Genomic DNA, 12,694 nt, shown 5'->3' on the forward strand with positions numbered 1-12,694 from the left:
TTCAGGGAATGGAAGCAACACCTACCCAATCCCCTGAGTCTGAAACCTGAAGGCCATTTCAGATGCTTTTTTGTGCTTCACCCTCTACGGACCAGTAGCCATCTATTCTATTTCTTAAACATCTTTTGGATCTGTCCCTCTCTCTCCCTTCTTGCTGCCAGTCCCAGCCCTTGTTATTTCTCATTTAGACCACAATAGCCTCCGAGCTATTCCCCTGCCTCTGGTTGAAATCTCATGCCTCCAACTCTTCAACTGCAATGTCACCAGAAAGACCTTCATCAAAGGCAAACTGACTGAGCCTCTTCCCTCATTGGGAGCTCTGGCACTTACTAGCTATATGACCTCATACAAAACTTATGTGTTCCTCAGTTTCTATCTATAGCTTATCCTCCTTTATCTGCCCATATCCTTCCCCTTTCCTCATCTTCTTTATAGGGCTGTCTGGAGAATTAAGACTTAATATGTGTAAGCACTTGGAGCAGTACCTGACCCCATGCGGCATGACGAAGGGAGTCATCGTTATTAAGGAATAGAATCCCAGCTCTGGGGCAGGCACTCAGGGGCCTTCACATTGTAGCCCTTGCCAAAGTGTTCACAGCCAACCCAACCCTTGGCTTAGTCTTGTGGAAATGCACACAGGCCCCTAACACACACCCCTGCACTCCGTGGCCTCTGCTCTGGCTCAGGCCACTTCCTCTGCCTGGGATACTTTTCTCAGCCAAGCCGAGCTGACCCAAGCCGACCCACTAATTCCTACTCATCCGTAAAGACCTGGAATATCTGTTATCTCTTCTAGGAAATCTTCCCTGAAGCCCCAGGCTGAGTTAGATGGTCCTTCTCTGAGCCTTATTATCCCTATTATCATGGTCCTGTGCCTACCATCACAGCACTTACTGCAGCAATGTCTACGCTAGGACCCTCTGCTGGTCAGTGAACGCCTCCAGGGCAGGGGCCATTTCTTCTAGGCAGGTTTCTCCCTATGTAGAGTGAGGACTTAGGCCACAGTTCTCTTCCTATCTGTTGACCTCTAGAGGTGCAAGACTACAGGGTAGATTCCTCTGCTGGTCCCAGGGAACTTCCCTTCTTGCTCTGCTGGACCTGAGGCTGCCCACAAATGGCCCAGCACATTTTAGCAAGGAAGGACCTATCTGATCACACAGCCCAACCAGCAGCCTGGATAGCCAGGCTTTACCTGGTAGCGAAAGCATCCCCATGATATTAGGCCAATTAAGATGACCTTTCTGCTATTCCTCAAGTAATTAGGAAGAGATATTTCTCCTGCCCAGGATGATTTCTTTTTCCTACACCCAGAGGTTTGAATCTTACCTCTTCTCAAAGCTCACATTGTCATTGCTTTCAAAACACACCTATCCACCCATTCCCATTCATTTAGTAACTACTAACAGGCATATGGCTCAGCTCTGAAGGAGATTACAATCTATCAGGAAAAACAGATCATTGCAAAATGGGTGTACGAGAGTATTGGGAAGGGAGAACATCAGGCTTTGCAGGAGGAGTTCTTGTCTGTAAACCAGAGCTGATAAAGTTAGTATGGTCTATTTACATGGTGATTAACAGATAAGACATGAGGGTGCCCAGTACCATGCTGGGTACATTCCTCATACTCAGTAGGTGTGTGTCTCTGTCCCCCAAACCCCACCCCAAGGTGCCATGTGCCTCTGATTACTTTCAAGCCGTCACGACAGCCACTTTGAGCTATCCTCTTCCCAAGACTGTGGGCTTCTGGAGAAGGCCCATGTCTGAGTTCAGATACCCTTCCTCAGTGAGCCATCGTCCTCAGCGTAGCCTGGTGCCTCTGGCCTGGGCTCTGCAGCTGCCAAGTGCATTAGAAAGGGGTGAGTACGGCCGGGCGCGGTGGCTCAAGCCTGTAATCCCAGCACTTTGGGAGGCCGAGACGGGCAGATCACGAGGTCAGGAAATCGAGACCACCCTGGTGAACACGGTGAAATCCTGTCTCTATGAAAAAAAATACAAAAAACTAGCCGGGCGAGGTGGCGGGCGCCTGTAGTCCCAGCTACTCGGGAGGCTGAGGCAGGAGAATGGCCTCAAAAAAAAAAAAAAAAAAAAAGAAAGGGGTGAGTACTGAAGGGTGGGGGGCTAGAGAGAAGTGGCCATAAATAAATGTTCCCAAAGCTAAGCAGAAACACAGCCAGACTGAGGCAGTTTGTAAAGTCCTGACTTGTTTACCTCCAACATACAAGCAACAAAAGTGAATCTTAAAAGCTGGACTGAGAACCATCAGTAAGGAGCCTCCTGGATGGAAGCAGAGCAGCCCACACTGAGGGGTTTATACAAACCTGTCTGGGCACTCCAGCGCAGAGCAGAGCTGGGGTCTACCCACAGAGCCCCAAGACAAGGCCCAGCACAGAGGAGGAGACAGGGGCCTTCTCCTGTGCCAAATTCCAGTCTCTCTCTAAAGCACATCACTTGCTAGTTCAGTAGACCCCCTGCAGGCATGCAGCTTGGCTCTGGTAACACAGGTGACATCTACACTGACTTCATACAATGCTCAAACCACCGTCACAAGGTCATTACCACATTTATTCCCACTTCACATTGTGTGCTTCCCCCAGGTCACACAGGGAGTCAAGTCAGAGACACTGCTGGACAGGACCCTGCCTCCTGCCATCCGGAGGCCTCTCCTTCCAGCTCTCGGAGAACTCTCTCACACTATGAACTCCCCTCTGCCCACAGGCAGCCCCACCCTGTCTCCCTTCAGCCTGGCCCAGCCTCACCATTCTACTCTTGCCACAGACTTGCCCTCCTTCTTGCCCTCCTTGCCTCCTGGGTGAAACTTCTCAATTGGCTCCCATAACACCGCATAGCTTGGCTCTTCTCTGGACTGCCCCTTTTCTGACCACTGTCTTTCCCAAGGTGGAGAGGAGCAGAGAGAAAGAGTACTTTAGAGAAAGTCTGGCTGCTGGTGCCCACCAGGAAGCAGTGTTGTGCTGGGAAGCAAGGCTGGGCACAGAGAGTTAAGGCCAGCCCTCATCATGGAGTCAGTATGGGGAAGTGAGAACACTCTGGACAACAGCTCCAGCTCTGCCCCAGGTCTGGCTCTGTTGCTTGCCAGCAACAAGACTTCAGGGAGGTATGTTTACAGCTCCGTAAGATGAGGAGAATCATCTTTTTGGACTTTCTTTTGCATTTGCTGGAGATCAAATAAGGCTGATGAAATAAACAGGAGAGCAGTTTACTAAACATGATTAGCACCCAGCAGATACCATCTTGAACAAGGACAATGCTGGCTGAATAAACAGCAAATCCGTATGAGGCAAGACTTAGGGTGGAATCCGCATGAAACTGCCTTCCGTGTCCACATGGAGAGGTATCACGTAGTCTTTTAACTTCTAAGGAGAAAAACAAGGTGGCAGGTTCCTCACTGTGGCCTGGGGAATTGCCTCAGGCCTCACCAAGTGGGACCAGGCTATCGGGTCCTGTCTTTGTGGAATGGCCCAGATCCACTGTGGAGGTCACTGAGGGCCCACTCCCGAGCCCTGCTGTTGGGAAATCACAGTTTCCGGGCCCTGATTTGCTGCTGTGCTTTCCTCTAGCCTCTACTCACACTGCCCTCCATCCCCACTACTGCCCCCAGGGAAGACTCCCTGAACCACACTGAAGAGAATGCTAATGCCCACCCTCGGGCCCCTGCCGCTCCCCTCAACTGCTTAGCTTCCCTGCAGAACACTTACCATACTTGCCACTGAACTGAGGGGCAAGCACTTCCATGAGGCAGGTTGTTTGGTTTGGTTTTTAATGTAGTGTTCATCTCGGTAGCTCTAGTAACTGGGACCTAGTGATTGCTCAACAAATGCCTTTGAATAACTGCTGGCTTTTGTGTTTGCTGAGTTTTGCCAGGTATCGTGTTTCTCAGCCTGCAAGGATTTTTGTGGTGGGGGTGGCACGACTCACTTGAGATCTGGCCACCTCTGCTTTCTCTTTCTTTTTTCCTGCATTTATTTGAAAAATAAAACAAGGGCCGGGCACAGTGCTCACACCTGTAATCCCAGCACTTTGGGAGGCCAAGGTGGGAGGACAGTTTGAGCCCAGGAGTTCGAGACCAGCCTGGGCAACACAGATCCTGTCTCTACACAAAATAAAAAAAGTTAGCCAGGCATGGTGGTGGGTGCCTGCATCCCCAGCTGCTCAGAAGGCTGAGGTGGAAGGAGGATCCCTTGAGCTGAGGAGGTTAAGGTTGCAGCGAACCATGTCTGCACCACTGCACTCCATCCTGGGTGAAAGAGCAAAACCCTGTCTCCAAAAAAAAGAAAAAGTGCTGTACGTGCAAAGTGTCACAAGAGAAGGGCATTTAGTTCTGCCTGAGGGACCCAAGGGATGCTGTCATGAAGGGGAAGCAAGACTTTTCAAGAGGAAACAAGGAACCATTTCAAGCAGAGGGAAGAGTGTCAGCAAAGGCAGAGTGGTGGGTGGGGGGACCTCAGTCATCACCCTGGGGCCTCATCATTCTCAACACCTACCCAGGGGAATGAGGAAGCACACCCACGCTGCCATGTCCCAATTCAGGGACTGAGAAACAGAGACGCTTGGAATCACAGCCTCATTGGAGCTGAAAAACATTCTGCAGTGATTTTCTTAGGAAACAGGCCTAGAGAAGGAAGTAACTTGCCTGACACCCATGGCTGATCCGCAGCAGAGCCTGGACTAGACAGCAACCTGACGTTCTGTCGCGCAGTAAGGCTTTTCTGCTCCACTTGGCGACGCAGCAAAACCCAACTCCAACTTTTACTATTTTGAAGCTGTTTTTCACTTCACCTTTTTACTCTGAAAAATTTCAAACCTACAGGAATATACAAGGGACACTCTTGCACCTTTCACTAAACACGCCCATGGTTAACATTTGCCGCATGTGAGTTATCTCTGCCTTTCCCCTGAGCCATCTGAAAGTCAGCTGCAGATATCAGGATACTTCAATCCTAGGGACTTTAGCATACATTTCTTTAAAATAAGGATATTCTAATATATAACGTAAATACCACTGTCACAACAAAGAAAATCAACAATTTACTAAAAATCTAATACAGAGTCCATATTAAAAGTTACCCAGGTAATCCCAGCACTTTGGGAGGCCAAGGTGGGTGGATCACCTGAGGTCAGGAGTTCGAGATCAGCCTGGCCAATATGGTGAAACCCCGTCTCTACTAAAAATACAAAAATTAGGTGGGTGCAGTGGCACACGCCTGTAGTCCCAGCTACTCGGGAGGCTGAGGCAGGAGAACTGCTTGAACCCGGGAGGCATAGGGAGGTGTAGGTTGCAACGAGCGGAGATAGCTCCAATGCACTCCAGCCTGGACAACAGAGGGAGACTCCGACTCAACAACAACAACAAAAAGTTACCCAATTTTTACAAAATGTTTGATTTTTTGGGGATGCAGGATCTGCTCATGGATTACATTTGGTTGAGCTGTCTGCTTACTCTCTTTCAAGCTAAGCTAGAATGTGAAACTATTTAAAATTTTTTCATTGACAAAGATGTTGTGTGTGTGAAAAATTCAGGCCAACTGAAAGTAGACTGTAGGTTGATTAAGAGGTGACTGCCAGATCTCCAATGGAAAGCTGTATTTTCCCCTTGGTAATTATTAACCTCACTTATAGGGTGCCATTTTTTTCTTAATGGGCACAGGTGTGAAACAGGTTTCATGCTATGAAGTAGACTTAAAATGTTTATTGTGAAGTATTTCAGGCCTGTGAGAAGTAAGTTCCCACGGTCCCACCACAGTCTAGGAAATCTGACAGCAAGTCCTAAAGCTGTTTAGTTCAAGTGACGCCTGCATCCTCCTCCCAGACCCAGAGCTCCTCCTCTCGACCAGGGGGAACTACCACCTTGCAGATGGTGTTTTCAATTCCATGCATGCTGTCTGTAGTACAGCCATACAACTGACTATTTTACATACATGGCTCTCAAACTTTTTTGGTCAGAGAACCCCTTTACACTCAATTATTGAGGATGCCAAAAAGCTTCTGTTTTATGTAGGTTAAGTCTCTCCATATTCACCTTATTTGAAATTAAAACTAATACTTTTTTAAAACACAAGAATACACAAGCAGACATTTCATTAGCTGCCACAGTGATGATGTCAAAACATCACATAGCTCTGGAAAATTCCACTGTGCATTCATGAGACAAGAGCTGAAATGGCAAATGATGTCTTAGTAATATTATAAATATAGTTCTGGCCGGGCGCGGTGGCTCAAGCCTGTAATCCCAGCACTTTGGGAGGCCGAGACGGGCGGATCACGAGGTCAGGAGATCAAGACCATCCTGGCTAACACGGTGAAACCCCGTCTCTACTAAAAATACAAAAACTAGCTGGGCGAGGTGGCGGGCGCCTGTAGTCTCAGCTACTCGGGAGCCTGAGGCAGGAGAATGGCGTAAACCCGGGAGGCGGAGCTTGCAGTGAGCTGAGATCCGGCCACTGCACTCCAGTCCGGGCGACAGAGCAAGACTCCGCCTCAAAAAAAAAAAAAAAAAAAAAAAAATAGTTCTGACCTACAGACTCCTTGGAGGGTCAATCTCTGGAGTACATTTTGAGAACTGCTGCATTACAGCAGTGAAAGACAATGAATTCGCTCTCTGTGTATTAACATGGGAAACCCAAATGGTGACTGAGCCCCATTTTTGAGAGTGTTAGAATTAAAGAAAGGCTTTGGGTAAATAAAGTCTACATTCAGTGTTAAACCCTGACACCTTCTTTTCTGTCCAAATTGGTTGCCCACGTCGTGGGCAATCAAGATGTTTGCCTTTTCTCCTTGGATGCCACCCTCTCAGATGCTTGAACAGCTGGTCTCCATTTCTCTGTGAAGTCTGGTACAATCTAGAAAAACACTCCAATCAACTGTTGGGGGAGTCTGATATTCCTAGACTGACCCTGTCTCATATGCATCTCCCATACTCTTTCAAGGTCACCGACGTAGTCCTTTCTTTGGGGAGCCATCTGACAGTTACGTGGACGTTAAGGCTACTCAAACCTCAAAAACATTTATATAGGTTCCTCTGTGTCTTCATCTCAAAATTTGTGTCCCCAGAGTCTGTGACTCTGATCACTTGTGAAGTAGAAGAGGTTTTAGCACAGCCTTGGGACAACCGTAGAGGCCTGCCTTGGGCCAAGGACTGGGACAGTATGTTCAGCTCCAAGGATGAATTAACAGCCTGGGAATGAAGACCCTGGCTCTGCCCTTACAAACACCCCAGATGACAGAGCAGCCACTTGGACTCCGTGTTATTTACTAGGCACAGAGGCAAACATGAATGCATAACACAAGCGTCCTGCTCTGAAAGAGCTCTAGGCTGGTAGGAGAGATCCTGAGCCGACAGAGCATCGACAAGAGATACGCACGCAGGCACCAGGTGCTACAGGACGGACGAGGTCTCTTTTGTCTCTTGTGGTATTAACAGCACAGAATGATGGAGACTGCAAAATAGAGATCAGGAGGGCCTCGATTCTAGCCTTGACTCTGCAAACTGAGACGAGTTTAGCTTCGAGAAGTTAAAGTTGAGAGGGCAGATTCTGATCCTCTCAGAGATCAAAAGCTCTGCCAAGTGACAACAATGTGACCTGGAATACGTTACTTTGTAGGCCCTTGTTTTCTTTTCTTTTTGAGGTAGGGTCTTGCTCTGTCACAGGCTGGAGTGCAGTAGTGTGATCATAGCTCACCGCAGGCTTGAACTGCTGGGCTCAAGCAATCCTCCCACCTCAGCCTCCTGAGAAGTTGAGACTATAGGCTTCAGGCATGCACTACTATACCTGGCTAATTTTCATTTTTTTTTTCTTTTCTTTTCTTTTCTTTTTTTTGTAGAGACCAGGTCTCACTACGATGCCGAGGCTGGTCTTGAACTCCTGAGCTCAGGCGATCCCCCTGCGTTGGCCATTCAAAGTGTTGGGATTACAGGTGTGAGCCACAACGCCCGGTCAACCCTTGTTTTCTTATCTGTAAAGTGGGAACAGTGATACAAAACCTCAAAGGGTGAGAATTAAATAGTATGTATATCATGTAACTAGCATAATGGTTGGTTTATAAAACTCAGAAAAGCTGAGCTGTTATTTTCCTCTTCTGTGGGTTCAGTTACCAAAGTGAAGCCATTGGACTAGACCAGTTCTCATCCATTTTCTGCCCCAGCCCACCTGAGTATCTTAACACTCTCATGAGAATAACCTAGAATCTCTAGAGGAATGTTTCTCAACTAGAGGCACATGGGATTCTTTGAGACAGAGGAAGGCAGAGAAGCATCAGAAGCTCTCCAAATGATTTGGCTACAGGTCTTTAGGGGGGAAGTGTGTGTTCCCATGGAGAGTGAACAGATCACATGATCTCTGAGGGCTTCTTCAATTGCCTGTGGGACCCTCTCATTTGCCTGTGAGGACTGGAAACACCCGTGAGGAAAGGAAACACTACGTGTTCCTGGAGGCTCCTGCAAACCCTGACACAAAGGCGTACAGCTGGGTGGGAAGGATTGTAAGGTGAACCCTGGCTGTGTGAGACTTCTTACATCTTTACAGCTTCAAGATGTGCAGCACAGTGGAATAAACAGTAATGATTGTGCCCAGGGAGCCACAGTTCCTTCACTACCTGACAACAAGTGAAATGTCTGTTTGTCTGGTCTCTTCTCTAACATGCCGCACCAGGAAGCTCCACTGAGTAGCAGCTTTGGTAGCACAGGAATCTCCAGGACCATATATCAAAGTAGTTAATGAAATCCAGCAGTTCAATAAATGTGTATTGCCAGGCAATGTTTTAGGCAATGGGGATACACCAGTGAACAAAACAGGCAAAAATCCCTGCCTCTGGGAGTTTACATTCTAGAGGGGTAAAGACAGACAGTACACAGTAAAACAAACACATTCTACAATATGTTAGAAGATAGTACATGCTTTAGAAAAAACCCACAGCCTACCAAGGACAACAGAGGGACCAGTGAAGGAAATGAAATTAACTGGCTGGCCCCAAAGGTGGCAGACATATCACGCAACCACATCACATTTCCTGCTGCTGCGCTGCGATCTCAGCTAGTTCCTGCTCAGGTCAGCCTTGTCCAACCCACGTTTCCTGGGAACCTGTTCTGCTAGGCCCACACCTCTACAGATTCTTCCAGCTAGCACCCCAGCTGCCCCAGCGCGGTGAAAGGAACCACCACCCACCTAAGACATGTCTGACTCATGTTTCCCCCACACCCACGTGTGATCCACCAGAGAGTCCTGGAGGCTACGGCACCACGACACTTCCTAAATCTGGTGACTTCTCACCACCTACCCTGACTGCTCCACTGCTGGCCCAAACCACCCTCACCTCTTACCCGGATGACTGTGGTAGCCTCCCAAGAGGTCTTCCTGCTTCTATTCTTGCCACACTGCCAGCCATTATCCACACAGGTGCCAGGGTGATTTTCTTAAGCTTCTATTGGACGTCTTTCCCTTTGCTTCGAACCCTTTCTCCAAAGGCTTCCCCTAACTAAATTCTGACATACGCGCTAAATTCAGCACAGCTCGCAGGCTTTGCTGTAGGGCCTGATAAAGCCTGTGCCCTTATTTGCCTTCACTCTTCCTTCTTCATGTTGCTCCACTCTCTGTATTTTTCTTGACCTTTGAAGCCAACAAACTGTTCCTATTTCAGGGCCTCGTCCCCATCTGAGGATACCTGCTGCCCCTTCCACCCCAAAGTCTTCAGATTTTACAGGGCTGCCTCATGTCCCCACAGAGGGCACTGGCTAAGGCAGTGGCCCCGTCATTCTCTACCATGCTGCTCCATTGTTTTCACATCTCTTGTTGATGGTTTCTTGACTATATTCTGCCTCCCTACTCTGCCCTCAGTTGGAGGACAAGCCTGCCTATCTTGTTTACCATTGTGTCCCTAGCACCCAGAGCAGCCACTGGGTGACTGGCTGCCTGTGATGCCTGCCAGTGCCTTCTAAAAAATCATTCCTATCCTTCAAAGTTCACCTGAGATCCCACTTTCTCTTTCAGGTCTTCCCTGACAGCCCCCAACTTCTCAACTCTTACTGCCCCTCCTGTCTATGCTTATTACTGTCTATGCTGCAGGGTCCTTACAGCGAGTCGCCTCCTCATTTCTGTGAGTGCTGCCTTCCTCACTGCCTACCAGTCCCTGAGGACAGAGGCCGCTCCAACTCAGGCGTAAGAGCAAAAGGGCAAAGCATCTGTGGTCAGGAGGCACAGGTTCAAGTCCTGGGTCTATCACTCACTGGCTATGTCTCAAGTTACTCTCTCCTCCTATGAAACAGAAGCAATAGAAACAATGCTAGCTGGGTGTGGTGGCCCACACCTGTAGTCCCACTGAGGCAGGAGGCTTGCTCGAGCTTGGGAGTTTGAGGCCAGCCTGGGCACTATGGCAAGACCTCATCTCTAAAAAATACAAAAACAAAAACACCCCACAATGCTACCTTCAGGATTACTGCGATAATTAAATAAAATAATGTCAGTGACAACATTCTGTATGTTGTCATGCACTCAAGAGAATTCCTAGCTCCTAATCCAGTTAGGGCTTGGAAAATGTTTCTTGATTGGTGAGTAGCCAGAGCTAGAGCTGGTAAGATATATTTGCACATTAAAAAGGCCCTTCGTATCCCCACCACAGGCGCCATGGTACCCCCATATGTCAGTCAGCATGAGGAAAAATGAAAAGTTCACAGCTCCTATGGCTGCTGACTCTGCAGCTCCACGAACGCTGCTTCCAGTGACCAGGACTGTCACTATGGTGCCAGGCCAAGGACCTGTGGCAGAGTGCAAGCAGCCTTGCACGGGGAAGGGACGCTCCAGAAAACCTGGGCTTTTGCTTTGGTTTAGCCACTACTCTGCTCCCCGTAGACAAATTCTGCTCCACACTGGGCCTCAATTTCCTGATCTGTGCACTCAAGAGCTGGACTAGATTAGTGTAATCTTCAGACTTGAAAATCATCACCACCAACAACAATATGACTTTTTTTTCCCCTCAATTATCAAGGAATACATAAAACAGACAAAAGTAGAGTTATTTTGGCTGAAGTAGAGGATAAGATGCCCAAAGCACCACTAACCTAGGTAAACTACCTAGGTAGATGATCTCCAAGGTCTTTTCAAGACGGAAACTTCTGGATTTCTATGATTTTAAAACTGAAAAAGAAATTGATGTGCCTCCTCCCCATTTACTTCTGATGTAATTTTCTGCAATTAGTAATTGACAGGGTAGAATAAGCTGCTAGAATTTTTCACAATGTAATTACAACTGAAAATGACTTTGGAAGTTGATATGCCTTTGAAATGTATCGTTTTCCAAAGTTCCATTCAGAAGTCCTCTAAAGTTAAAGGAAAGTTACTAAAATGATAGAAGCAGAAATAAAGCCCACTGGAAAATAAGCAGCCCTGGACAAGTTCTACCTACCACCACGTCAATTTTAACAACTCACTGCAAACTGCTTCTAAAGAGCCTGTGTAGCGTGCTGCGAAAACCACCGGATGAGGCCATTCTTGTTAAACCCTGGTTCCATTCCTTCCTCAACCTGCCATGTGACCTTGGACAAGCCCCACAACTTTTCAGAGGTTTTCTCAGCTACGAAACAGGAGTGGTGACAGCGTTCTCATCGATCTAACACGGTTAAAAGATTCAAATAAGAAAACTTGGTGAAATGGCACTTTGGAAATTGTGAAATAATTTTCAAAGTGAGGGACCATTACTTTATGCTAAAAAACAAAGCTGTCATAAGTCAATCAAACAAATGCCCCAAACCCCACAGGATAAAAGTCTGTCTGTCCTATCATCTATAATCTTTCAGAGTTGTACGACAGGGGAGAGGCAGGTCTAAAATGTAATCTTCCCTTTAGAAAGAACAATCTCAATGAGGAGTGCAGTTTGTAGACTGGCTGGCACTCACACATGTGCTAAACAGCAACAGCCTAAGGTCACAAGTCTCACAAGTGGAGGGTCAGGATTCTTGCTATTAAGTTCATGAAGTTCCTATAATAAAAACAACTCTCTCTACCTATATTTAGATAAAACAACCAGTCTCAGGTCATTCTAGAGAGAAGAGCCAGGACTCACCAAATGTACCTCTGAGCTAAACAACAATTCCCCTAGATGGCTCAGACCCTCCTCCCTATAATCTGAGGCGGGGGCTAATTTCTGAGTAAATCCTTCACCCAGAAACCATTAAAGGTCACAGGCATCAAGAGACACAGGCCTGTGTAATGGAAAGACCAGCGGCTGGAGAGAGAGCAGATTGTCACTAACGTGCTGTGCAACCTCATGTAAGTCCCCTGCCCTCTGGTCATGGATTTCTCGATCAGTATACTAAGGGGGCATGAGATGATTTCCACAGCCCATTCACCATTAAGATTTTAGGTTTCCTCTTGACATCCCTCTGTTCCCGGTATTGGTTTCAGTACTCACCTTGTGGCCATGGCTGAAAAGTGGCAGCACAGGGAACCCTGAGGAGGTGAGTCCTGTACTCCCACCGGGCTATGCTGATCAGAGGACCACAGACCCTCTGAAGACAGCAACTTGATTTTTATAGACTACTTAAAACCAAACAGGAAAAGGAAGCTGAACCAGAGACAAAGGGGAAACAAACCCAAGTGAAAAACTGAAACCTAGGTAGAAAATAGAGAAACAAGAAGCTAGCAGTGCAGAGCCCTACCAGTGTGGGTGGCTGAGAGGCACTTCACAGGCC

General features: G+C 47.6%; 1 protein-coding gene across 2 annotated transcripts in view; it reads right to left on the reverse strand.

Moving 5' to 3' along the window:
- The window catches only part of EVL (Enah/Vasp-like), an 81,652-nt gene extending 68,958 nt beyond the window's left edge, over positions 1-12,694 (reverse strand). For both annotated transcript variants that reach the window (XM_023205613.1, XM_023205612.1), the window contains exon 1: positions 12,415-12,694. In XM_023205613.1, coding sequence (XP_023061381.1) covers positions 12,415-12,425 — 11 coding nt within the window. In that variant the 5' untranslated portion in view covers positions 12,426-12,694. The remainder of the gene's footprint in view (positions 1-12,414) is intronic.

This window comes from Piliocolobus tephrosceles, chromosome 6 (assembly GCF_002776525.5).
Source record: "Piliocolobus tephrosceles isolate RC106 chromosome 6, ASM277652v3, whole genome shotgun sequence".
Classification (NCBI taxonomy): Eukaryota; Metazoa; Chordata; class Mammalia; order Primates; family Cercopithecidae; genus Piliocolobus; species Piliocolobus tephrosceles.